The sequence below is a fragment of the Thalassophryne amazonica genome, chromosome 10 (genome assembly GCF_902500255.1).
Source record: "Thalassophryne amazonica chromosome 10, fThaAma1.1, whole genome shotgun sequence".
Classification (NCBI taxonomy): domain Eukaryota; kingdom Metazoa; phylum Chordata; class Actinopteri; order Batrachoidiformes; family Batrachoididae; genus Thalassophryne; species Thalassophryne amazonica.
Window position 1 is genome coordinate 74,445,480 of NC_047112.1, and position 26,808 is coordinate 74,472,287.

The 26,808-nt window shown below is 41.8% G+C and overlaps 1 protein-coding gene across 1 annotated transcript in view; it reads right to left on the bottom strand.

The window, feature by feature from the left end:
- Positions 1–23,999, bottom strand: part of cilp2 (cartilage intermediate layer protein 2) — a 33,068-nt gene extending 9,069 nt beyond the window's left edge. Inside the window, 8 exon segments of the mRNA XM_034179194.1 lie at positions 3,558–3,715; positions 11,093–11,201; positions 12,858–13,175; positions 13,252–13,407; positions 14,553–14,735; positions 14,941–15,210; positions 18,329–18,424; positions 23,969–23,999. Of these exon segments, the coding sequence (XP_034035085.1) occupies positions 3,558–3,715; positions 11,093–11,201; positions 12,858–13,175; positions 13,252–13,407; positions 14,553–14,735; positions 14,941–15,210; positions 18,329–18,424; positions 23,969–23,999 (1,321 nt within the window).
- Positions 24,000–26,808: the final 2,809 nt, after the last annotated feature.

The following is a 26,808-nucleotide window of genomic DNA, read 5'->3' on the forward strand; positions in this document are numbered from 1 at the left end:
CTCACAGTATTACTAGAGATCAGGGAAATGCCATCCAGAGTAACGATCTGGTTAGACACCATGCTTCTAGATTTGTGGGGCCAAGTACAATAACTTCAGTTTTATCTGAGTTTAAAAGCAGGAAATTAGAGGTCATCCATGTCTTTATGTCTGTAAGACAATCCTGCAGTTTAGCTAATTGGTGCGTATCCTCTGGCTTCATGGATAGATAAAGCTGGGTATCATCTGCGTAACAATGAAAATTTAAGCAATACCGTCTAATAATACTGCCCAAGGGAAAGCATGTATAAGTGAATAAAATTGGTCCTAGCACAGAACCTTGTGGAACTCCATAATTAACTTTAGTCTGTGAGAAGATTCCCCATTTACATGAACAAACTGTAATCTATTAGACAATATGATTCAAACCACCGCAGCGCAATGCCTTTAATACCTATGACATGCTCTAATCTCTGTAATAAAATTTTATGGTCAACAGTATCAAAAGCAGCACTGAGGTCCAACAGAAACAAGCACAGAGATAAGTCCACTGTCCGAAGCCATAAGAAGATCATTTGTAACCTTCACTAATGCTGTTTCTGTACTATGATGAATTCTAAAACCTGACTGAAACTCTTCAAATAGACCATTCCTCTGCAGGTGATCAGTTAGCTGTTTTACAACTACCCTCTCAAGAATCTTTGAGAGAAAAGGAAGGTTGGAGATTGGCCTATAATTAGCTAAGATAGCTGGGTCAAGTGATGGCTTTTTAAGTAATGGTTTAATTACTGCCACCTTAAAGGCCTGTGGTACATAACCAACTAACAAAGATAGATTGATCATATTTAAGATTGAAGCATTAAATAATGGTAGGACTTCCTTGAGCAGCCTGGCAGGAATGGGGTCTAATAAGCATGTTGATGGTTTGGATGAAGTAACTAATGAAAATAACTCAGACAGAACAATCGGAGAGAAAGAGTCTAACCAAATACCGGCATCACTGAAAGCAGCCAAAGATAATGATACATCTTTGGGATGGTTATGAGTAATTTTTTCTCTAATAGTCAAAATTTTGTTAGCAAAGAAAGTCATGAAGTCATTACTAGTTAAAGTTAATGGAATACTCAGCTCAATAGAGCTCTGACTCTTTGTCAGCCTGGCTACAGTGCTGAAAAGAAACCTGGGGTTGTTCTTATTTTCTTCAATTAGTGATGAGTAGAAAGATGTCCTAGCTTCACGAAGGGCTTTCTTATAGAGCAACAAACTCTTTTTCCAGGCTAAGTGAAGATCTTCTAAATTAGTGAGACGCCATTTCCTCTCCAACTTACGGGTTATCAGCTTTAAGCTACGAGTTTGTGAGTTATACCACGGAGTCAGACACTTCTGATTTAAAGCTCTCTTTTTCAGAGGAGCTACAGCATCCAAAGTTGTCTTCAATGAGGATGTAAAACTATTGACAAGATACTCTAACTCCCTTACAGAGTTTAGGTAGCTACTCTGCTCTGTGTTGGTATATGACATTAGAGAACATAAAGAAGGAATCATATCCTTAAACCTAGTTACAGCGCTTTCTGAAAGACTTCTACTGTAATGAAACTTATTCCCCACTGCAGGGTAGTCCATCAGGGTAAATGTAAATGTTATTAAAAAATGATCAGACAAAAGGGAGTTTTCAGGGAATACTGTTAAGTCTTCTATTTCCATACCATAAGTCAGAACAAGATCTAAAATATGATTAAAGTGGTGGGTGGACTCATTTACTTTTTGAGCAAAGCCGATAGAGTCTAATAATAGATTAAATGCAGTGTTGAGGCTGTCATTCTCAGCATCTGTGTGGATGTTAAAATCGCCCACTATAATTATCTTATCTGCGCTAAGCACTAAGTCAGACAAAAGGTCTGAAAATTCACAGAGAAACTCACAGTAACGACCAGGTGGACGATAGATAATAACAAATAAAACTGGTTTTTGGGACTTCCAATTTGGATGGACAAGACTAATGGACGGGTATGTATGTGGTGATATTGTCTGCAAGGTCAATTATTTTTTAAAATTATATGTCCACGGATTTCATCATGGGGAGGGGGACGGTGGTGTTAGTGTTGTACTCTTTAACGCAGTGGTTCAAATAAGCGTATTAAACAGCATTGCGCCTGTGCATGCTCCGTGACACAGACATGCTGCAAAATTCATCTTTTAAAAACTTGAAAGTTCTAAAAGTTTGCGATGTCCACATGTTACATTTAGCTAAGCTTCGCACAGGAACCACACAGTGTCACCGCAGCAACCAGCCAGTCCCGCTTTACGACAACTGTCGCAACAGCCAGGCTTTGAGTGGCATTTATTCTCCTCGAAACTCCGCGGATCCGAGGAAACTGATTTGTATTTGTAACAAACAGATCAGTGTCCGCGGACCTATAAAACTTACATGATGTTGTAAAAAAAAAGAATGCTTTGCGATAAGCATTTTAAAAACTCAGTAATGATCATGATTAAAGAGTCATCCGGGAGCATATAGTTTCAGCTTGCCACATCAATGAATGGACCACACTGCCATCTAGTGGATATCCGGTGTGCGTGAGTGTGTATTTGTGAATCAGTAGGCATTTGTTTGTGAATCTGTGTGGATTTCGCGAAAAGAATGTCTCAAAATTACGTCGCAGAGGAAAGTGATGAATGCGTGTAATTGGTTTTCCACAAATGCTGAAACTCAATTCACAAATACATTTTCCAGTTTTACAAATTTTTTTTTTTTTTTTTTACAAATTAAGTTTTATATTTGCAAATACAACATTATTTGCAAAGACCAATTTACAAGTTACAAATATGAAATTTGCATTTGTGGATATCTGAACACATTTGCAAATCAATGATCATTTGTAGATCACCCTGCGTGCATTTACAAATATTAATGAGACAATTTTAACCCCATACTCTGATGGTGAAGCTGCCACTGAATATGTCTTGGACTTTATTTACATCAGTTATGAATAAATACAAATAGTATGACACTCATTGGTAAATCTGCATGGAGTAGACAGTTCTCAAAAACTGAGTGACTGTGCAAGAAGGAGAAGCGTGAGGAAAGCCACCAAGACACCCATACAACCCAGAAGAAGTTATATGATTCTCTGGCTGTGATTGGAGAAATTGTGCACAGTGCATGTTTTGCATTTTGTATCCCCAGTTATCCAGCTTCACAGTGAATTGGGATAGAGGAGGATTTTCTTAAAAAGAAGACTTGAAAGTTTAGCTACAAATTGCCAGAAGGTACATCTGAGATGCAAGCCTGGATTTGATCTGTTTTGGTGAAAGAAAATCCTTTTCCGTTCTACTCCACTATGAAGCTAAGAGTGATGATGCAAAATTTGCACTGTGCACAATTTCTCTAATCACAGCCACTAAAGACTACACATTGTAAATTTCAAACATTAGTTGGAAATGCCCCAAATGGACTTGCTCTATGCACCATAGGCCATAGATCCTTAAGAGTGAATTTGTGTAACATTTACACTGTTACATATGTATTATTTTTCTCATAAAAATGTTTGTATAGCTCTGCAGAAGACTGCACATACCGATCACAGTGAGGGAGGCTGCAGTCGACTTGATGGTACCAGTGGAGCTGCTGGTTTTGCAGTAGTACTGTCCGGACTGTTCAGGCTTCAGGTCTCGCAGTAAGAGGGTCTCTTCATACTTGTACACCTTTCTGTCCAGCAGAGTGCCATTGTGGTACCTTCAAGGTCAAAAAAGTGTTACATCATCAAGAACATCAAGAAGCATCAAGAAGATTAAGAAAATTAACATCAAGAAAATGGCACAGGATGTCAGTGAAATTCAACAACATTTTAATCAAATATGTTGAAAGGCCTGAAAGTCGTTTTCAATAACTTCCTGAACTCAGCCATCTGTACTTGGAAAATGTCTTGAACTTGTAGAGACATTATTATCTCAACAGTGTCATTCACACCTAGGAGATGTGTGGGAAGAGCTTATGAGGTAATTCGACAGAGGTGTTTGGCGATGCCAGTATTTTTGCAGGAGAAAGAAGGGTTCTGGTGCTTCCTGTCTTTCTGTATGGTTGTGAGACTTGGACACTAATCAGTGAGCTAAGGTGATGACTAACTGTCTGTGGTACCAGGTCTTCTTAGGTTCCATTGAAATGACGTACTTAACCCTCAGGGGTCCGAGGGCATTTTTTGGACATTTCACTTGCCTGGCATAATTGTTTTATTATTGCTGTTAACAGCTCTCCGTGCATACCACAGTCAAGTTTTATGTCTCTTTTTTCAGGACAACCTGTGCTTTCAGAATATATATATGTTTTTGTTGTGTTTTATAAGTGTAATAAAGGTTTACAATCAAAAATAGGCAAGGAAAAAAAAGCGAAAAATAATTTTCCACACACATTTATTCAAAACACACAGCAAACTATAATAAATGCACATTTTGAACAATATATACAAAATGGTCTATGCGTTTTGTTGTCCATTGATATGGTAAACAGTGCTTTACGCAGAGAAAGCAACAGAGTTATCCAGTAACATTCACATGCAACTAGTAGTTGCATCCTGATAGTTACACACTCTTTGTTTGAGCATGTGAGCATTGAGCATTGAGCATTTATTTTATTTTATTTTATTTTCTACCACTGTTGTCGTGTGTTACCTGTGCTGCTCCACAGCCTGTCTAGTGGATTTTTATTTTATTTTTGCACCGTTGTCGTGCGTTCGCTGTTGCCGTGCGTTACTTGTGCTGCTTCATGGCCTGTCTGGTGCCTTAACTAAAGCACTCCTTCTGCTGAATCACCTCTAAATTATTTACACATTATTCACTTTGCGTGTTTTTAGGAATCCACTAGGTTGCGTAGCTACTAGCTTTTAGCCGATTTAGCATGGCGGCTTCTCCTGTCTCTCCCGCACTTTTCTGCTCTGGTTGTGAAATGTTTAGCTGTTCCTCGGCCTCCTTTAGCAGTAACGGTACTTGTAATAAGTGCAGCTTATTCGTAGCTTTGGAGGCCAGGCTGGGCGAATTGGAGACTCGGCTCCGCACCGTGGAAAATTCTACAGCTAACCAGGCCCCTGTAGTCGGTGCGGACCAAGGTGGCTTAGCCACCGTTAGTTCCCCCCTGGCGGATCCCGGGCAGTCGGGAAAGCAGGCCGACTGGGTGACTGTGAGGAGGAAGCGTAGCCCTAAACAGAAGCCCCGTGTACACCGTCAACCCGTGCACATCTCTAACCGTTTTTCCCCACTCGACGATACACTCGCCAAGGATCAAACTCTGGTTATTGGCGACTCTGTTTTGAGAAATGTGAAGTTAGCGACACCAGCAACCATTGTCAATTGTCTTCCGGGGGCCAGAGCAGGCGACATTGAAGGAAATTTGAAATTGCTGGCTAAGGCTAAGCGTAAATTTGGTAAGATGTAATTCACGTCGGCAGTAATGACACTCGGTTACGCCAATCGGAGGTCACTAAAATTAACATTAAATCGGTGTGTAACTTTGCAAAAACAATGTCGGACTCTGTTGTTTTCTCTGGGCCCCTCCCCAATCAGACCGGGAGTGACATGTTTAGCCGCATGTTCTCCTTGAATTGCTGGCTGTCTGAGTGGTGTCCAAAAAATGAGGTGGGCTTCATTGATAATTGGCAAAGCTTCTGGGGAAAACCTGGTCTTGTTAGGAGAGACAGCATCCATCCCACTTTAGATGGAGCAGCTCTCATTTCTAGAAATCTGGCCAATTTTCTTGGATCCTCCAAACTGTGACTGTCTAGCGTTGGGACCAGGAGGCAGAGCTGTGGTCTTATACACCTCTCTGCAGCTTCTCTCCCCTTGCCATCCCCTCATTACCCCATCCCCGTAGAGACGGTGCCTGCTTCCAGACCACCAATAACCAGCAAAAATCTATTTAAGCAAAAAAATTCAAAAAGAAAAAATAATATAGCACCTTCAACTGCACCACAGACTAAAACAGTTAAATGTGGTCTATTAAACATTAGGTCTCTCTCTTCTAAGTCCCTGTTGGTAAATGATATAATAATTGATCAACGTATTGATTTATTCTGCCTAACAGAACCTGGTTACAGCAGGATGAATATGTTAGTTTAAATGAGTCAACACCCCCGAGTCACACTAACTGTCAGAATGCTCGTAGTACGGGCCGGGGCGGAGGATTAGCAGCAATCTTCCATTCCAGCTTATTAATTAATCAAAAACCTAGACAGAGCTTTAATTCATTTGAAAGCTTGTCTCTTAGTCTTTTCCATCCAATTGGAAGTCCCAAAAACCAGTTTTATTTGTTATTATCTATCGTCCACCTGGTCGTTACTGTGAGTTTCTCTGTGAATTTTCAGACCTTCTGTCTGACTTAGTGCTTAGCTCAGATAAGATACTTATAGTGGGCGATTTTAACATCCACACAGATGCTGAGAATGACAGCCTCAACACTGCATTTAATCTATTATTAGACTCTATTGGCTTTGCTCAAAAGTAAATGAGTCCACCCACCACTTTAATCATATCTTAGATCTTGTTTTGACTTATGGTATGGAAATAGAAGACTTAACAGTATTCCCTGAAAACTCCCTTCTGTCTGATCATTTTTTTAATAACATTTACATTTACCCTGATGGACTACCCTGCAGTGGGGAATAAGTTTCATTACACTAGAAGTCTTTCAGAAAGCGCTGTAACTAGGTTTAAGGATATGATTCCTTCTTTATGTTCTCTATTGTCATATACCAACACAGAGCAGAGTAGCTACCTAAACTCTGTAAGGGAGTTAGAGTATCTCGTCAATAGTTTTACATCCTCATTGAAGACAACTTTGGATGCTGTAGCTCCTCTGAAAAAGAGAGCTTTAAATCAGAAGTGTCTGACTCCGTGGTATAACTCACAAACTCGTAGCTTAAAGCAGATAACCCGTAAGTTGGAGAGGAAATGGCGTCTCACTAATTTAGAAGATCTTCACTTAGCCTGGAAAAAGAGTTTGTTGCTCTATAAAAAAGCCCTCCGTAAAGCTAGGACATCTTTCTACTCATCACTAATTGAAGAAAATAAGAACAACCCCAGGTTTCTTTTCAGCACTGTAGCCAGGCTGACAAAGAGTCAGAGCTCTATTGAGCTGAGTATTCCATTAACTTTAACTAGTAATGACTTCATGACTTTCTTTGCTAACAAAATTTGACTATTAGAGAAAAAATTACTCATAACCATCCCAAAGATGTATCGTTATCTTTGGCTGCTTTCAGTGATGCCGGTATTTGGTTAGACTGTTTCTCTCCGATTGTTCTGTCTGAGTTATTTTCATTAGTTACTTCATCCAAACCATCAACATGTTTATTAGACCCCATTCCTGCCAGGCTGCTCAAGGAAGTCCTACATATTTAATGCTTCAATCTTAAATATGATCAACTTATCTTTGTTAGTTGGCTATGTACCACAGGCTTTTAAGGTGGCAGTAATTAAACCATTACTTAAAAAAGCCATCTCTTGACCCAGCTATTTAGCTAATTATAGGCCAATCTCCAACCTTCCTTTTTCTCTCAAAGATTCTTGAGAGGGTAGTTGTAAAACAGCTAACTGATCACCTGCAGAGGAATGGTCTATTTGAAGAGGTTCAGTCAGGTTTTAGAATTCATCATAGTACAGAAACAGCATTAGTGAGGTTACAAATGATCTTCTTATGGCTTCGGACAGTGGACTTATCTCTGTGCTTGTTCTGTTGGACCTCAGTGCTGCTTTTGATACTGTTGACCATAAAATTTATTACAGAGATTAGAGCATGTCATAGGTATTAAAGGCACTGCGCTGCGGTGGTTTGAATCATATTTGTCTAATAGATTACAGTTTGTTCATGTAAATGGGGAATCTTCTTCACAGACTAAAGTTAATTATGGAGTTCCACAAGGTTCTGTGCTAGTACCAATTTTATTCACTTTATACATGCTTCCCCTTAGGCAGTATTATTAGACGGTATTGCTTAAATTTTCATTGTTACGCAGATGATACCCAGCTTTATCTATCCATGAAGCCAGAGGACACCACCAATTAGCTAAACTGCAGGATTGTCTTACAGACATAAAGACAATGGATGACCTCTAATTTCCTGCTTTTTAAACTCAGATAAAACTGAAGTTATTGTACTTGGCCCCACAAATCTTAGAAGCATGGTGTCTAACCAGATCTTTACTCTGGATGGCATTTCCCTGACCTCTAGTAATACTGTGAGAATCTTGGAGTCATTTTTGATCAGGATATGTCATTCAAAGCGCATATTAAACAAATATGTAGGACTGCCTTTTTGCATTTACGCAATATCTCTAAAATCAGAAAGGTCTTGTCTCAGAGTGATGCTGAAAAACTAATTCATGCATTTATTTCCTCTAGGCTGGACTACATGTAATTCTTTATTATCAGTTGTCCTAAAAGTTCCCTAAAAAGCCTTCAGTTAATTCAAAATGCTGCAGCTAGAGTACTGACGGGGACTAGCAGGAGAGAGCATATCCTCCCCGTGTTGGCCTCTCTTCATTGGCTTCCTGTTAATTCTAGAATAGAAATTTAAAATTCTTCTTCTTACTTATAAGGTTTTGAATAATCAGGTCCCATCTTATCTCAGGGACTCGTAGTACCATATACCCTAATAGAGCGCTTCGCTCTCAGACTGCAGGCTTACTTGTAGTTCCTAGGGTTTGTAAGAGTAGAATGGGAGGCAGAGCCTTCAGCTTTCAGGCTCCTCTCCTGTGGAACCAGCTCCCAATTCAGATCAGGGAGACAGATACCCTCTCTACTTTTAAGATAGGCTTAAAACTTTCCTTTTCGCTAAGGCTTATAGTAGGGCTGGATCGGGTGACCCTGGACTATCCCCTTGGTTATGCTGCTTTAGACGTAGACTGTGGGGGGGTTCCCATGATGCACTGTTTCTTTCTCTTTTTGCTCTGTATGCATCACTCCGCATTTAATCATTAGTGATCGATCTCTGCTCCCCTCCACAGCATGTCTTTTTCCTGGTTCTTTCCCTCAGTCCCAACCAGTCTCAGCAGAAGACTGCCCCTCCCTGAGCCTGGTTCTGCTGGAGGTTTCTTCCTGTTAAGAGGGAGGTTTTCCTTCCCCCTGTTGCCAAGTGCTGCTCACAGGGGGTCGTTTTGACCCGTTGGGGTTTTTCATGATTGTTGTATGGCCTTGCCTTACAATATAAAGCGCCTTGGGGCAACTGTTTGTTGTGATTTGGCGCTATATAAAAAAAAAGTTGATTGAAAAAAGTTGATTGATGTGCAATTGTCATCAGAGGCTCTCTGTCTGCTTTCACTGATTGCTGTGTGTAATGGCGCAGGGCGCACTGAGTATGTACTAATAATATGTACTCATTGGAGCACCCAGGGGGTTATTCAAATGGGCCAACTAGTAACATATGACTCCTGAAAACGATCTTTGGCTTTTCACGTGAAGTAAATCTGCCCTACCATTGGATTTTGGAAAACAATGTGACGGTGAACCAATGCCGATTGGACACTCACATTACGCACATCATCACACAGCTTCTATGAGGAGTACAAAGATGGCCGATGGCTGGCTTGAAAGTCCATGGAGTTAACTTTTCAGCAAAAAAAAAGTATGTTTCTATCTCATATTATTAAATAGTTATTTATAATTTAGTAAAGCTTGGTCATAGCCGTTGTATACATAAACTCAGATGAGGAGTATCACTTGCATTGTCAAGGAACATCAACTTTGACATTTTGACCATGTGGTACATTGTGCTACATTTGCTGCAGTTACCAGCGCATGCTCCCCGACCTGACACGGACAGGAAAAATAAACTGCACAAACATGGTTCCCTCTGAAATTGCTGGAATGATAAATGCATTTGTTTTTGCAAAACACTGAAGACATTTGGTTACGTCAAAAGAAACACACTTCAGGCCCGTAGTTCCAGTATTTTTCAGTAGCATGGCCCAAGCAGACCCCTTTGAGTCTGGTCTGCTTGAGGTTTCTTCTGCAAATCATCAGAGGGAATTTTTCCTTACCACTGTCGCCTGTGTGCTTGCTCTAGTGCTTGGTAAGGTTCGACCTTACTTGTGTGAAGCAGCTTGATGCAGCTTTGTTGTGATTTGGTGCTATATAAATGAAAATAATTGAATTAAGTAGAATTTTTGCTTGTACCAATATTGGTAGGTCTGACACAAATGAAGCTCTGTTTTATGGTTTGTAACACATTTAGATGTGAATACCATTAAATAAATGCAGTCATTCTAAACCTTTTGATCTCCAACCAAAATGTCTTCAGGGTACAACGTTGATTCATTTTCTATACCAGTTTATTCCAGTTAAGGGTCACAGGGGAGGTGGTTCCTATCCCAGTGGTTATTGGGTGAGAGTTAATTTAAAGCTTTCCAACTGACCAAACCTGCATGTCTTTGGAAGTGGGTTGAAGCTAAAGCACCTGGAGGGAACCCATGCAAAACATGGGGCGAACATGCAAAGTCCACACAGAAAAGATCAGACGTGAAGTGAACCCAGGACCTTCTCGCTGTGAGGTACCAATGCAAACCAGTCAGCTCCCCTGCTGCCCAAAATGAATGAGCTTCCTTGTTAAAATAGGATAATATCTAATATTTATGAATTAATATAAATATATAAAACATGCGATATGGTTTTTCGTTGAGTGAGAATCAGCACCCGTATTTGTGTTGTTGTCAGTCAGTACTCCCATAAAGAAATCTCTTTGAAAACGGTGAAGCTGATCATTCATTAGCTTCTTGAATGAAATCTCTCATTTGAGTTTGATTTAAATTGTAATGTTTGCACATTTCAAGTGTGATTTCCTGAAGAAGATGAAGAATTGTAATAAAAATTCTAGGGTGTGCTCAAGTTTCACGCAGTTCACCAAACAAAAAGGTTTCCATGTAGCAACTGTATTTTTAAAACATCCATAGTCATCTTGAAATCAAAGGAGTCTTTCTTGCAATGTCTTGGCATAAGGAAAATGAAATAGAAATGGATATTAAAAAAAAAAACTGAAATTTCAAAATATGGAGAAAAAAAAAACAATCACTCAGATATTTGATACTTAAGATAATTATAATGTGATTTTTGGCACTGGTATTTTTCTTACCAGTAGTATTTGTCTGGTTCAGGGGATCCCGTAGCCTTGCAGCAGAAAAGGACCCGCCCTCCCTCATAACGCACTTTGTCCTCAGGGTGCTTGACCATATATGGCTTTTCTGTAGAAAGCAAAAGAAAGTTTTAAGACTACATCAAATTCAGTAAAAGCTTGCAATTCACACTCACATTGGTCTCTGCACTTGGGTGATTGTGGCATGATTTACTTTTAATTGTGGAATATATAATCAGTTTTATTTACTTTATACCCCCATCACACTAGAGCATGAATGAGCCCAAATGGCGTCTAAATGAGGATTCGAGCTACATTTGGGTAAATTCAAGCTGCATTTGAACCCCTTGCACAGCGTTCATACAGCAGTTGGGACAGTCGTGTGGCCAGAGCACATTTGCTCAACACTTGTGTTGCGCTCGTGTTGGAAAACAATCAAACAGCGGGCGAGGTGCAGTCGTACGGCAACCTCACTGCAGTTGTAATATTCGTACGGCAATTCGTACACAATTTGAAGCATTGGAAGAGAGTTCAAGGGGGCTGTTCGAATTGTTCAAGCACATCGAATCCTGGCCGAATATCTCGACCGTGCCTGCACGCACCTCCCCATCACACTAAAGCATGAATGAGGCTGAATGCCGTGTGAATGGACATTCGAACTACAGTCGGGCAAATTCGCGCTGCATTTGAAATCCTTGTACAGCATTCTTGAGTGGGGAAAAGCTTCCGGCGATCTCATGGCCTCCTGCACCCCTCCGGCACCTTTCAGTCTGGCCAGTGTAACAGCTGGTCGAAGAGCTGCACATGTGGCAGGCTGAATCATCTACATACCCCTATGTGCGCACATATCATCTGATTGCTTTACCGCTCGTGCATGAACCTGTCTGGTCAGCAGGGTGGCCACTTGTCCACTAAACAGCTAATCTGCAGAGAGGGAGAGAGAGAGAGGGCATGAGAGCAACGAGGGAGGCTGGGGAGCATCCAACCCATGAACTGACGTAATCAGTTCATGGGTTGGATGTCATTCGACGTCCAGCAGTGGGACATGGCAGGTCTTCAGAAGAACGGACCACAGAACGCTCTGCCATGCTTCCACCAGGACCTTGGGTGGCACGTACGTCATTGGGGGTGCATTCTGCATATTCCTGCTGCATTCTGCCCACATTGTGGGGTTTTGTACTGTATTCTTTTATTCTTTCTTTCTTTTATTTATTCTGTTTTTATTTTGTCGTGTTACATGCTGTGTTATGTCCACATTCGACCTGCACTCTGAGTAGTCGACCTGGATTTGGGAGATGCTGCACTTTGAATGTGCGCAAATCTTTCGAGGCAGCTTCGAAACACATTCTGGGTATTTGCACAGCATTCACACACAGCTGTACGAATGTCTGTCCCATATGAATGCTGCTCGAATTCTGACTGTTTTTTCCATTCGATTTGTTCAAATGGCATTTGGGCTTATTTGTGCTCTAGTGTGATGGGGCCCTTACATTTGTCTAAGGGAGTTCTGTGAATAAAGTTGAGTATTCTTCTGACTGGCTGTCTGTCATCACGGTCCGATGCATATACTTAAACGGCTGTCATACCTACTGGCTTTAGCATAATAAATTAATGCAAAAATGCGCCATGAATTTGCATTTAAGGTCCCAGTTCAGCTCTTTTACTTGAATGAAAGTTGCATTGTGAGTCATTACAGTTGCCTCTATGCTTTGAATAAATATAAAAATGTTCATGCCCAAGTTATTTTCTATTCATCGGCACTCACCAGCTGATTTGAGGACAGCCCTTACCCACGATACACCTGTGTTGTTGCTGGAAGTAGAAATGGTAGTGGGGGAAAACCTATCCTTCCCAATGGAGATGGAGGTTGAGGTGGAGGAGCAGAATCCTGGAAGTCTAAACCGACCTTTGGTGTCGGTACGGGCAAGAACCACCTTAGGCTGGCTAGCCAATGCCACCCAAGCACTGCCCACAGGAACGCCAGTCATACTGTAGACCTCTCCATGCAGCACATGTCCGTCACACACGCAAGTGCTGCAGTCTTCACTTGGACGGCCTTCAGTGCACACACGCTGACATCTTGCTGCCATTAAAATGACAGATGTTAACAGAGGCTTATGAAGAGAGCAGGGCAATGGTTACATCATATGTTGTCATACCTGGGCATGGACTCTTGCCACACTTCTGTATTTCAGCAGGCCGGCCTGGACACTGTACCTTCATCGAGGTCCTTGCACATGTCCGCCTTCTAATCCTGCGACCTCCACCACATGTGACTGAACACTCCCCCCAACCACCCCAGGAAGTCCACTGGGCTGATTACACAAAGACGTGAAGTGTGATTAGGCTGCAATAGTAAGTTATTTTCACAGCCAATAAATCATGTTCATGAATTAATAAACAATCTTGACGGGCCAAGGTTTCCATCTAAGTTGCACACGTTACAGTAAGCAACAGTATGCAACACGTGTGCTTTTGAACAAATTATGTTACTAAGCTGTAAATGGGCCCTAAATTCTTGTAATATGTTTACATAAAAGAATTCTGTGAGCACAGTATACATTCTCAGTTTGAAAAACCTCACTACTTTTCACACACCCCATCACCATACTGGTTTTCGTGACTTAAATTACCAAGTAAATTACATCAGGTTGTGGCCTGATTCATCACCTCCTGTACTTTCGTAGTGTCACCACTGCTGTAAAATTTGATCTATATTTCTACAAAAGATAGTAGCACCTTGTCAGTACAGTCTTGACCCTACTGTCAAGGTGCTACCATCTTTTGCGTGGTGCCAGATAGTCTTGACTCAAGACCAGTTTTCATCAGAAAGCCACGATAACCCCAGAAAAAGAAGCAGTTATCTATGAAGCTAAAGCTCGGTCTCTACAGAAGTGTGTCAGTCACTTGTTTAACTTGGAGCTGAGCAACAATTAATCAATGTAGACACATCGAAATAGCAAGGTCACAAGTTCGTGATATGTCTTTCTTTAAGACCTCAGACTCTGGCAGACGCACCATTGGCACTAGCATGGATGACAGCGTTACTCTATTTGGTGTGATGTTCTTGGATCTCCTGTCTGTCCTTGCTTGAAGCCACACAGTAAATTTTGCTGAGTAAAATTGACTCTGCTGGGATAACATTTGATCCCAGTCTAAATACAGTAAGAAATACTCAATTGTGAAGTGAACTCAGCTCTACCGGTGTCGCCAACCGAACTCCAATAAGAGTTGATTTTACACTATGTTGAGTTGCTTTAGCCCTGTGGTAGAGTATATTTAACTCTGTTCAGACTGGGACCAAATGTTATCCTAGCAGAGTAAATCTTAGCCAGCAAAATTTCCTGTGCTGCATCTTAAGATGAGATGTTTGATACAGGTGTGAAGCACATGGACGCCTTGTTTCATGTGCACTCCCACTGCAATGATTACCTTCCTGCAACAGCAGAAATATTATCACCTGAGCATGGAGGGGTGGAACACTCTCTCCTCTGTGAATGGTGCCCCTGGCACGCTGGTACCAACAGCAGAGGGAGGGGCTGCGTGCTCACACACTTTCTGTGGCGGGCCTGGATGCCGACGTCATCACAAGCCGTAGTTGAACAGGGACCCCACTCACTCCAGTCAGTCCAGTAGCTCTGGACTGAACACAGATGTTGGAGACATACTGAGGTAACAGAACCTTACATGAGCTGGTGCTTAAGACAATATATCATTGTTGAGTCCTAATGGACACACTCGCATACATGTGAGCACATGTGCATTTTCTGGTGTTTATACCAAAAAAAAAAAAAAAAATAGATCAATAAGATTGCTACACAGCCCTGAGTCAGTGTTGTAAGGACTACCTGGGGGACACTGAAAGCGGACATGGTAGTTGGAGCAGATGCGGCCGTGGGGCTGCTCCTTGTTGATGCACCAGAAGCCTTTCTCCAGACTAGAGTGGATGACTTCCCCGGTATCTGCTGCTGCAACCCAGTCAGTAGTGCGAGCTTCCATGGCTGTGGGCCGAGCACAAACCCGCTCTCGGTAATAGAAGCGGATAGCCTCCAGACGTTCATAGTCTCCATTCCCTCCAGGATGGTCAATGTTAAACCAAGACGTCCACTCCGTCACACCTGAAAGAGAAGAAAGGAAAGCCAATATTCTGTCACTTTGGGTATTAAAAAAACAGTTGAAGAAAGAGAAATCCATCCGACAGAGAAAGGCAAGGAAAGGGAGCCATTGGGCCACAACCAAGAAAAAGCAAGGAAGGAAAATGGCATGAAGAGTCACTAACTTTAAGAGTTGTTCTGCTATTGCCATTTGAGACAGAATTCATACACCCCAGAGAGTTGTCATTGGTAAGATTTTTTCCAACCTTTCTGGTTTGACAGATGAAGGATTGTCTGCACCCCCACCCCACCCCCGGCTGCACTTTGTAGCATCTGAACAGTTCCACAGGAGAAATATAAGAAATATTAAATAAAGGGGAAAATTTGCAAAATGTGGGTGGAGTATGCTCCGTCTGCAACATCATACATTCATAATAAAGGCAAATGTTGGACTAATGTTTTAAATGTTTGATGGCACACAAGGTGATGACTGAAGTGATACGTATCTACAGCCAGAGAATCTGATGACAGTGTTCAGTTATTAACCAATTATAACATCAAAAACAAAACAAAAAAATTTCAAAATTGCAGGATGACAAGCCTTTTTGTCTTTTGGCATTTGCTCAGAAAGGCAGATGTGTGTGTATGTATGTATATATATATATATATATATATGAGGTCTGTTAGAAAAGTATCCGACGTTTTTATTTTTTGCAAAAACCTGATGGATTTGAATCACGTGTGCTTGTATGAGCCAACCTTGAATCTTCGTGCGCTTGCGTGAATTTTTTCACGCCTGTCGATTGCATCATTTGCTGGTAAGCAGCCTTTGTGTGCGGATGGATGTCGTCTCTCGTTTGATTTTCTTTACAAGGAAAATGGCGGAACGACTGGAGCAGCGCGACTGCATCAAATTTTGCCAGAAACTGAGCGACAGCCAGGTGGAAACCATTCGGATTATTCAGACGGCTTTTGGTGACAATCCTATGGGCATCACACAGATTAAGGAGCGGTACAACCGGTTTAAAGACGTCCGCACAACGGTGGAGAGCGAGCCACGCGCCGGTTGGCCATCAACATGCTGAAATGATCAGATCATTTCCAAAGTGAACGCTGTGGTGATGTGGGACCGTCGTGTGACTATCCGAGAGATTGCAGAAGACGTGGACATCAGCACTTTTTCGGCACATTCCACTGTGACAGAAAATTTGGCCATGAAAAGAGTTGCAGCGAAATTCATGCCGAAGCTGCTGACGGAGCAAAAGCACCTCCGTGTTGAAGTCTCACAGGACATGCTGTGACATGCCCACCTCTTCCAGAATTTCTTGGATAGTCACACGACTGAAAAGCCACCGAAAGCCATCTGAATCTTCCAAATGGGCGTCATTTTTTGGAGTCCAGCATGTCCTGTGAGACTTCAACACAGAGGTGCTTTTGCTCCGTTGGCAGCTTCGTGCCGAAGCCATCGGCATGAATTTTGCTGCAACTCTTTTCATGGCCAAATCTTCTGTCACAGTGGAATGTGCCGAAAAAGTGCCGATGTCCACCTCTTCCACAATTTCTCGGACAGTCACACGACGGTCCCACATCACCACAGCGTTCACTTTGGAATGATCTGGTCATTTCAGCATGTTGATGGCCGACCGGAGTGTGGCTCGCTCTCCACCATTGTGTGGACGTCTTTAAACCGGTTGTACCGCTCCTTAATCTGTGTGATGCCCATAGGATCATCACCGAAAGCCGTCTGAATAATCCGAATGGTTTCCACCTGGCTTTCGCCCAGTTTCTGGCAAAATTTGATGCAGTCGCACTGCTCCAGTCATTCCGCCATTTTCCTTGCAAAGAAAATCCAACGAGAGACGACACCCGTCCTCACACAAAGGCTGCTTACCAGCAAATGACGCAATCAACAGGCATGAAAAAATTCACGCATGCGCACGAAGGTTCAAGGTTGGCTCATGCAAGCACACGTGATTCAAATCCATCAGGTTTTTGCAAAAAATAAAAAGGTCGAATACTTTTCTAACAGACCTCGTATGTGTGTGTGTGTGTCTATATATATATATATATATATATATATATATATATATGAAGAGTTCAGGCCAAAACCGTGTAAACGCCACGTCCACGGAAAATGAGATAACCATTGCAAGTGAAAGCTTACCGAGGCCGGTGTCCAATAACAAAATCAATTCTGCTGCAATACCCCATAAATCCTATGGTAAATGCAAGTCAAGGTGCGGTTTGTATGCAGAACCTCATAAGCGCCATCCCAGTTTGTGTGCACAACCACATAGTAAACAGTGCACCACTCACTGGCATGTATCTCGGTCAAGTGACACAAAGACTGCAGCGCCCATGAGAGCCTCTCTGATGCTGCGTTTACACATAATGACGGCACGTCACAAATGACAAGAAGTATATATTCTTGGCTGCTGATCACAAATGTGATGATTTGAGGCAAAGGCGTCAGGTGTCCTCAGGAACTGCTGCAACCTGTTACCACGTTGTGAATGATTCAAATTGTCTACACACACACACCCATATTCATCCATCTGCTGATGAACACTTCAGATTGCTCCAGTTTGCTCCTTTAAATCCACACCAGAAAAACTTTGCGACTGCATGCTTAGTTGGGCTCTGTGCCATGGAGTGGCACAGAGAGGAGGAGGAGGAGATGAAGAAAGTCAGATGTTTGGCTTCACGCAGCTCTCATCTCACTCGTTTTCCCAAACATCAGGCAGGTGGAACACCTGCAGGAGCACGCGGAGGAGCATTGGAACAAAACTTTTAGCCGACTTGGCGTCTCTGTCCTAGCGTATATTAAAGTGATGGACTTACTGAGTTTTGCAAACAAACTGAAGTTGGAGATATCAGGTTTTGCAGCCAAATATATCAAAAGTTGCTAATTAACACATTTCTGAATAAAGGTTGATTTTTGAGATTCTGCTATTTTGTTCAGTGCACCATAACCATTTCATGACACGAAAGAATGATTCATGGAGATGTACAACTTCCATCAGGTAAATATCCTTATTTAAAACAAGAATGGTCTGGTGGAGATGCAGGGTTTTGTGCCTGAACTCTTTATATATATATATAAAATCCACATGTGATCCTGTTGTAGAAGTGGATTGTGTACCTGTGGTTTGTGAGTCAGCGTACAGGTCAAGGTTTACTCTTGTGTTCCTCTCTGTCTGACTTGCACTCCTGAGCAAAGAGCTATTCCGTATTGAACCTGCAAATAGAAAAAGCACCCATCCATTAGCACCCACCCATCTAGTACTGCAAACTAGATAAAACAAACTAACTTTTTTTTTTTGTCCTTTGTTTGTTTAATGGTTGACTAGCTAGCATGAGAAGCTCTGTCACTGCAATGATTCATTCTGTTAGCTTTGCTACTTAATATGTATCTGGCTCAGAAGGGACTGTGTTAAAGGCTAACAAATCATCTGCTCTGAGATGTGTTCATCAGGTAATGTCAGGCTGTTACCCAATTACAGATGAGGACAAAATTATTAGTCCCCCTATGACTTATAATATTTTCTTCAAAATTTTCCCGTGTGTGTGTGTGTGTGTGTGTGTGTGTGTGTGTGTGTGTGTGTGTGTGTGTGTGTGTGTGTGTGTGTGTGTGTGTTTTAACAGAGTAAGGAATTTTCAACACAGCATTTCTAAACATCCTGGTTTTATTTTGGATGCTTACAGTATTTTACATTTCACACAGAAACAAAATTATTTCACAAAAACTACCAGGGTCAAAATTATTTGCCCCTCTGATGCTTATCATTAATTGTGTCCTTTTTGCTTGATAACTGCCTGCAGTCATTTGTTGTATTTTTCAACAAGTCTCAGATATGTCTCCTGAGGAATCTTCTGGCATGGACCTTGGTCTTCAGTTCACCCCATAGATTTTCAGTGGGATTCAAGTCCAGGCTTTTTGCAAGCCAGTCAGTAAAGTTCACTTTGGTCTTCTGGAGGTAGTTATTTACCAGGAGTGACGTATGTTTCGGGTGGTTGCCGTGTTGGAAGACAAAGCAATAACCCAGACACAGTTTTGCTGCTGATTGCTTTAGGTTTTCTTTCCAAATCTGCATATAGTATTCTTTCTTCATAATTTCTTATACCTTAAGGAGATTCCCAGTTCCAGATGGACTGAAGCGTCCCCACAGCATAATACTCCCACCACTGTGATTCACCGTGGGGATGGTGTTCTTTGGGTTCTATGTCTTCTTTCTCCAAAAATAACCAACCTCAAAGAGCTCTAATTTGGTCTTATCTGACCAATGAACATGCTTCCGGTATGCATAATACTGGTCAAAACGTTTTTTTCTTGCATGGAGTCTTTCAACAGATTTTGTGTCATTTGGGGGCGCTGAATCTGAATCTGGTCTTAGTTTGTGCCAGTCATGTTACATTTTTGAGATATGAAAACACATTTCTCGTATCGAGCATTGAAGGAAATGCTGCAGTCTCTTACACCTCTTCTGCACCATAAACGATATTACGGCTCATTGTTTGCATTTTTCAAATCTAGTTTTAAAAACTATGCTTTTGCAGCTGCTGTTATGCACAATTAGTGGCATCAAACTCATGAGTGAATGAGAAACGTTTGCGTAATCCATCCATACGGAACATGCAGATTGCAAAAAAAAACGTGATGTAATAGAGGAAATCTGAGTTCAGATTCAGACTCAGCACGCCAAAATTACCTTGAATCAGTTCGCCAAATACATCCTAGAAAAAAAAAAAATCTAATTTTTGTTGACCAGTGTTATCTTTCTCCCAGTTGTCTTTAGCATACGTCAGCCTCTTCTGCAGAAGTGGAGTTTTTCTTGGTCGGCACCCTCTCAGTCCATTCCTGTCCAAGGCTCTAGTGATGGTCTTCTTTGAGACTGCAATTCCCGGCTTGGCTTAGTCATTCACTAATGTCTTGGCAGTTGTTCCGGGGTCTTTAGACACAACTCTCACTAGTTTTCTCTCTACAGTCTTTGAAATATTTCACTTCCTCTCTTTGCCAGGCTGGTTCTCTACTGTATGGCTCTTTTTAAATTTCTTGATGTTACTTCTCACTCCAGTTCTTGGCACTTGGAAATGCTGTGATAACTTCATATATCCTTCTCGTGCTTTGTGAACATCATCAATTCTTTTTCTCACATCTAAACTGATTTCTTTTGTTTTTGGCATAATGCTTTCTCCAATGATCGCTCAGACCCTTACTGAAGTTTTTATACTTTGTGTACACTGGAAGATAACCTTCAGTTTTAACATGGTTTTACAAGCTTTGAGCATTGCGAAGTGAAAAGCACATCATTGCACAACAGTGGTTTGTGCTATGGTTCAACAAAAAGGTAATTCTTGAGGGGGCTAGTCATTTTGAACCTGTTAGTTATTGTTTTTTGTGAAACAATTTTGTTTGTGTGCAAAGTGAATGTATCCAAAATACAGCTAGGATGTTTGGGAAATGCTATGTTGAAAATTCCGTACTCTGTTAAAAGAGCACTTTGGAAAGTTTTGAAGAAAATATTACATTTCATGGGGGGAAGTATAAGTTCCCTTTATTAACCCAAGTGATATTAAAACAGTGCTTGCAATCAAGCCTGTGAGTGCTCTGTTCACCTTTGACTATTTCGTTTGTGAGGAAAAATTTAGGAATAGTCAACAACGTAGCCATACTGAGAGGTAAAAATCTGCAAGTGCTCAAAATTGCTATGAAATACAGTAAGAGAGTACTCTACATTGTACTCTTTGGTATCTCAGTGTCTGAGTTAATATGAAATAATATGAATGTTTTAAAATATGCTTGTTTCTATCAACCCTGCATCAGTCTTCGACAAAAGCGCCTGTCAATTTGTTTACTGCAAACGTGGCACAGAAAAAATAGTCACTATAGTAATACAATGATGCCCCTATTAATATGTGTTGTAAGCAAACATAAAAATTCAAGTGCTTCTTTGCAGCCATTGTTGATTTTCACAAAGTGCTTGATTTGGCTGTCTAGGCTGCTCGGTGGGACATTCTGAGGACCACACGGTGGAAACGAGGCATTGTTGCTCAGTCAGCCCGAATATTGCAGTAGGGACATTTTTGATGATGCTTTCGGACAGTTCACACATAGAGTTACATATATGAAAGCTAGAGTGAGGACTCACATCTGGCCATGTGCCGGTGTCGCAGACCAAACGGTCCGCCCCTAAAAACTGGTGCACCCTGCCTCCACTGTGCATGAAAATTCAGTAAGGTATATCTTATATATTATATTCCAATTCTAAGGTGGAACTATGCTAGTATATAAAGGTATATTTAAAAAGGAAGAGTAAAATAGGAGAGTAGAAAAGAGTAGAGTAGAGCCACTTAGGTGCCTGGTCTTGAGAACCAGGGATTGTAGGTTAAAAAGCTTTTTTATCCCATGGGAACTCTCCCTAACCACCCATGCGTCGAGAGACGAACTCTGAGACGAACTTTCTACACCCAAAGCGATCAAATGATTTAATGTGATTATTAACCATCAGATGACAAAGTAAAACCTCTTAAGTCATTCTAAAGTTAGTTTTAAGCAGAAATGGGGCGATAATCAGTGAGTCACTACTGACGTTTTGAAATGACGGAGGCGCAGTGAATGCAGCAGCTAGCAGCTCGTCTGGCTGTGGCGCCCTGATTGCTTCCTCCGTCTTGTATTATGAAATAATGCTGAATTTATGTGGAAATAATTGTTGTACCAAAGCTTCAGATATCTGTCACTGAGATAGATGATGACTGGAGTGCAGTTTGAAGCAGAAACGAGGTGATAATCAGTGAAGTGCGGCTGTCGCACAGAAGTTACGCATGCACACTGAAGGCAGGGCAAATGAAATTTTATGGGGGTACCGTTTGGTCGGCGACACCGGCAAGGAGCACGATGTGCCATTACCAAAGAGGACAAACAGCTGTGTCTGTCTTGGGTTTTTATTTTTGTTTCTTTGTTCTTTTTGTTTTCTATCTGGCAAATTAAATTTCAATTTATTTCATTTATATCCAAATCACAACAAAGTTGCCTCAAGGCGATTCACACAAGTAAGGTCTAACCTTACCAACCCTTTCTGGCCTCCACATGCACTCAACACATCCGTGTATTTTGTGTCCTGTTTTCCCTCCTTGGTAATGGTTGCCGTGCTCCCCTGTAGGCGCGGCAGCGCTACATTAGGTGTATAGGGAGTCCTCACTCTAACTTTCATATATGTAACTCTAAGGTTTCGCCACACAACAACCCATATTATTCCAGGTGTTTGTAATAAAATGCTCAAAATGACAGACACAACAACAACATAATAGCTAGCAGCCGCTGCCAGTAGACAATTAGTTACCAATGTAACAAGAGTCAGAGACACTCAAAATGACCCCACCCCTAATCATACAGAATTTAATGGCTTAAAACATCTTAAACTAAGCAGTTGTGGAAAATATTCACCCCCTACCCCCCAGCGCCGGAACAGTTGTCATAGAGGGGGAATCTACCTATAGAGACCAAAACTGGTTTTGGTACCAGGCTCTAATCGTGTTTATTTATGCTCTAAATTGGACATTTTAACATGGAGTTGAATGGGAACTTGCTTGTTTTTGGATCCAGCCTCAAGAGGCCAGTCAAGGAACTGCAACTTTTTCTTCTTCCAGTAGGGCTTCTTCTGAGACCATCAATGCTTACTGCTGGCTCAAAATACATTGAGTGAATACATCAGTGAAAGAGTCCATCACTTACAGTGTATTAAGGCGATACCTCAAAAACACTAAAAGCTCTGATTAAACTGATTAAAATCTGTTTAAGAGATCAATCCAAAAAGTAGTTTTGTTTTGCTGATTTATTATCACATATTCTTTCCTGCCACCTGGTGCATGGTTTGTAGATGCTGGATAGAGGATGGAAATTAGGAGCATGTGTGGAAGTTACTGAGAGAGACACCATTTCTGCACAGAAATGTAATAAATTAGACAAAGGGCAGCACATCCAAGAAGGACACATCCAGGCTGGACAAACTGATCAGGAGGGCTGGCTCTGTGGTTGGCATGAAGCTGGACCCTGTGGTAATGGTGGCAGAGGAGAGAACACTGGACAAACTGCTGGACATTATGGATGATGCCAGTCACCCTCTGCACACCGTCATCAGCAACTAGAGGAGCCTATTCAGCCACAGACTGCTCCTTCCCAAGTGCAGGACCAACAGACTGAAAGACTCCTTTGTCCCTCAGGCCTTCAGACTGTACAACTCCTCACTCAAGGGGAGGAGGACTAACAGGAAGACAGAGGATGGGAAGGGAAGGAGCAGTAGTAGCCAGTAAACCAGTATGTCTGGTATTTATATTGTGTATTTACATTCATATTTGCAAACTGTTTTTCTTTTTTTTCACTTTTGATACTCTGTGTGCTTCTTACCCTGTGTGCTGCTATATAATGCTGCTGGAACCTCAATTTCCCTGGTGGAGTCTTCCTAAGAGATCAGTAAAGTTCTGTCTAATCTAATCTAAATAAATCATTATTTTCTGATTGTTTTCCAATGATCACGCTGGATGACTCCAACATGGTCAAACACCTGCACAACCATGGTGAATGCATTTGTATGAATGTAGCTGAAGCAGACACTTCTTCATTCTGTCTCTCTTAGCACGTATGATTTAGCTTGAAATTAACTTGTTTGCCAATTTCTTGGATTTCCGAGGCCTACGTATGATGGTCATTAAGGCCACATTGTTCCATAGGAGGTCAAAAAAATGCATGAGGCCTCTAAAAGTACTCATTCTTGCTCTGTCCTACTTGTCTCCTCCTCAGCCTGCTCCTTCTCCATTTATTCTCTCGCTGCTGCTCCTTCAGCTTATTTCAGCCTCGTCTTCAATGCATAATCATCCTTTATCTCCTGCACGCTTGTTGTCTTTTTTTTTTTTTTTCATCTTTCTTGTCCTCCCCTCTGCTTGTCCTCCTCCCTTCCTCTATTCTCCTCTTGATCCATCCTGGAGCAGCTGCTGCTGAGGATGCTAATCAAGCTCCAGCTGAGACAAATCAGAGTACACGCCATCATCTGTTAACCGGCGGCTTGGCCAGAAAGCACTTTCATCGTCTCATGCAGCAGTTTCTTATTTTCATGATATATGTGTTTATTCTGTAGCGGCACATTATGAGCGCACACTGCGGCATTTTTTTCACACGTGCATCTACAAACAAGTACAGCAGTGTTGCATTTTGCATTTAATGTGAGTGCGACCCTTTGGCTTCCGTGCACTATGACGTGTTTCTCCACTTGTTTTGGATTCAGACATACAAGCGGTCAATCGCTGGGTTTACAAGGAGAGACTCCCGGCACTGAGGCCTGTATCGATCCAAGTCCCTGCCGGTTTTATGGCTCATTTCCAGTCTTGTTTTGTTGTGCCAACAGATTCCTTTTCAGTTCTCATCATTTTGATAGCTTTAGGAAAGCATGGTCATCGCTCAAAAGAAGACAGAAAAAAAAAGCCTTGAGTAATTTTGAGAGTAATGGCTTATTCAGCTTGTGCTTGCAGAGCACAAGCAGACCTTCACTGTGGGGTTTGATGCCCCTGGCTCGAAAAGGAATGGATAGCTTTCCATATCAGCTTTTTCCCTGTGTTGCGGTGGAATGGCCAGATAAACAGAAGCAAATGCTTTCTCACTGATCTGCCAAGCAGATGTGGCTCCTGCAGGTTTCAATTAGTAAATCAATTCAAATATTTTCCTCCCCTTCTCCTGCTTGTCTGCCCATTTTTGTGTCTGTACTGATTATATCTTAAAAGTTGTTTGTTTTTTTCACACCCTCAAAAATTATTGCTGGACTTAATATTTCTGTTGAAATCACTGATTGCGAGAACTTTTTTAAAGTTAGTCAAGTCATGCTAAAAACTTTTATTTAATTTCTGACCATTACCAAGCCAGCTAACAGGTTAGGTCACCTGAATTCAAATGATGGATGAACCTATTTTTTTGCAGACTGGGTGGTATTTTTTATAATGGGTGGCTTGGGTACAGGTGTTTAAAACTACAACTATAACCAAAGCACTATCACTGTAACCAACATCACTGAGTTATCAATACTTACTAATTAGTGTTATAGATGCTAATATGCAAATTAAATAATAGTGGAATATGACCAACCATCTACATTTGTTTTGTGGATTGAAACAGACATACTACCATGTCCCTTGAGGTATCCTGTAGGGGTGCTGCAGGAGTATGAGGTACTCACTGCTGTGTGCCATTTGGTATCTACAGTATATGACCAAAATAGGAGCTGTGTCTCCGTTCTTGGCAATATATCAGACCTGTTTCCAGTGAGTGTTGAACTCTGCCAGGGCTTCCCCTCATCACTCATCCTGTTTGTGATGTTCATGCACAGAATTTCAAGGTGCAGGCAAGGACCAGAGGGTGTCCAGTTTGGTGACTTCAGAGTTGCATCTCTGCTTTTTGCAGATGATGTGGTTCTGTTGGCTTCATCAGGCAGTGACCTCCAGTGCACATTGAGCAGGTTTGAGGCTGAGTGTGAAGCAACTGGGATGAGAATCAGCATCTCCAAATTTGAGACAATGGTCCTCTATTGAAAAATGGTGGATTGTCCCCTCTGGGTCAGGGAGCGTTACTGCCGCAAGGATCTTGGGGTCTTGTTCCTGAGTGAGGGTAAGTTGGAACATGAGATCGACAGACAGATTGAGGCGGTGTCTGATGTTTTACAGATGCTGTACCAGACCTTTGTGTTGAAGGCATAGCTGAGCTGGAAGGTCAGGCTCTTAATTTACCAGTTGATTTACACTCCTATCCCCACCTATTAAATTTTGGGTAATGACTAAAACTATAAGATCACAGATACAAGTGGCAGAAATGAGATTCCTTTGTCAGGTATCTGGGCTTACACTCCTAGACAGGGTGAAAAACTTGACTATCTGTGAGGGGCTTGGATTAGAGCCGCTGCTTCTTCACATTGAAAGGAGCCAGGTGAGGTGGTTCAGGCACTTGGTGAGAATACCCCCTGGTTGTCTCCTGAGGAAGGTCTTCCAGACACGTCCACATGGAATGAGCCCCCGGGGAAGACCCAGGACATGCTGGAGGGATTATTTTTCCCAGGTGGCTTGGGAACACCTCAGGAAGAGTTACAGGACCTGGCTGAGGATAGGGAAATGTGGCATGACCTGCCTTGGTCTGCTGCCACTGCAACCTGGACCCAAATAAGCGTCAGAAAATGCATGAATGAAAAATTTTACTCAGTGAAATTACAGAGAGAATGTCCAAAGCTTTCAAGTCTTGATGCTTCCTGTGTTACTGCAGGATTGTGAGATTTGGATGCTAACCATTGATCCCAGATCTATTTGTAGAATCTTTGGGTAGAATAATTTTGTGTTACACTTCAGTAGCTTAAGGAGACTCAGGTGAGGCATAGCTCTAGTATCTTGAGAAAATGCCAGCGCCGGCATTTTGGCCATGTGGCACAATTGTGTATGATGAGCATGCAGGTGCATCAGCATTGATGATCCCAGTAACTGGAGAAGGCCAAGGTAATGCCCATGTTTGAACTGGATGCAGCAGATAGATGGTCACTTTCAAGAGGTGGGGATTGATTGTTTGTCGAACTGGTAGTTGCCATCCAGAACCCAAGG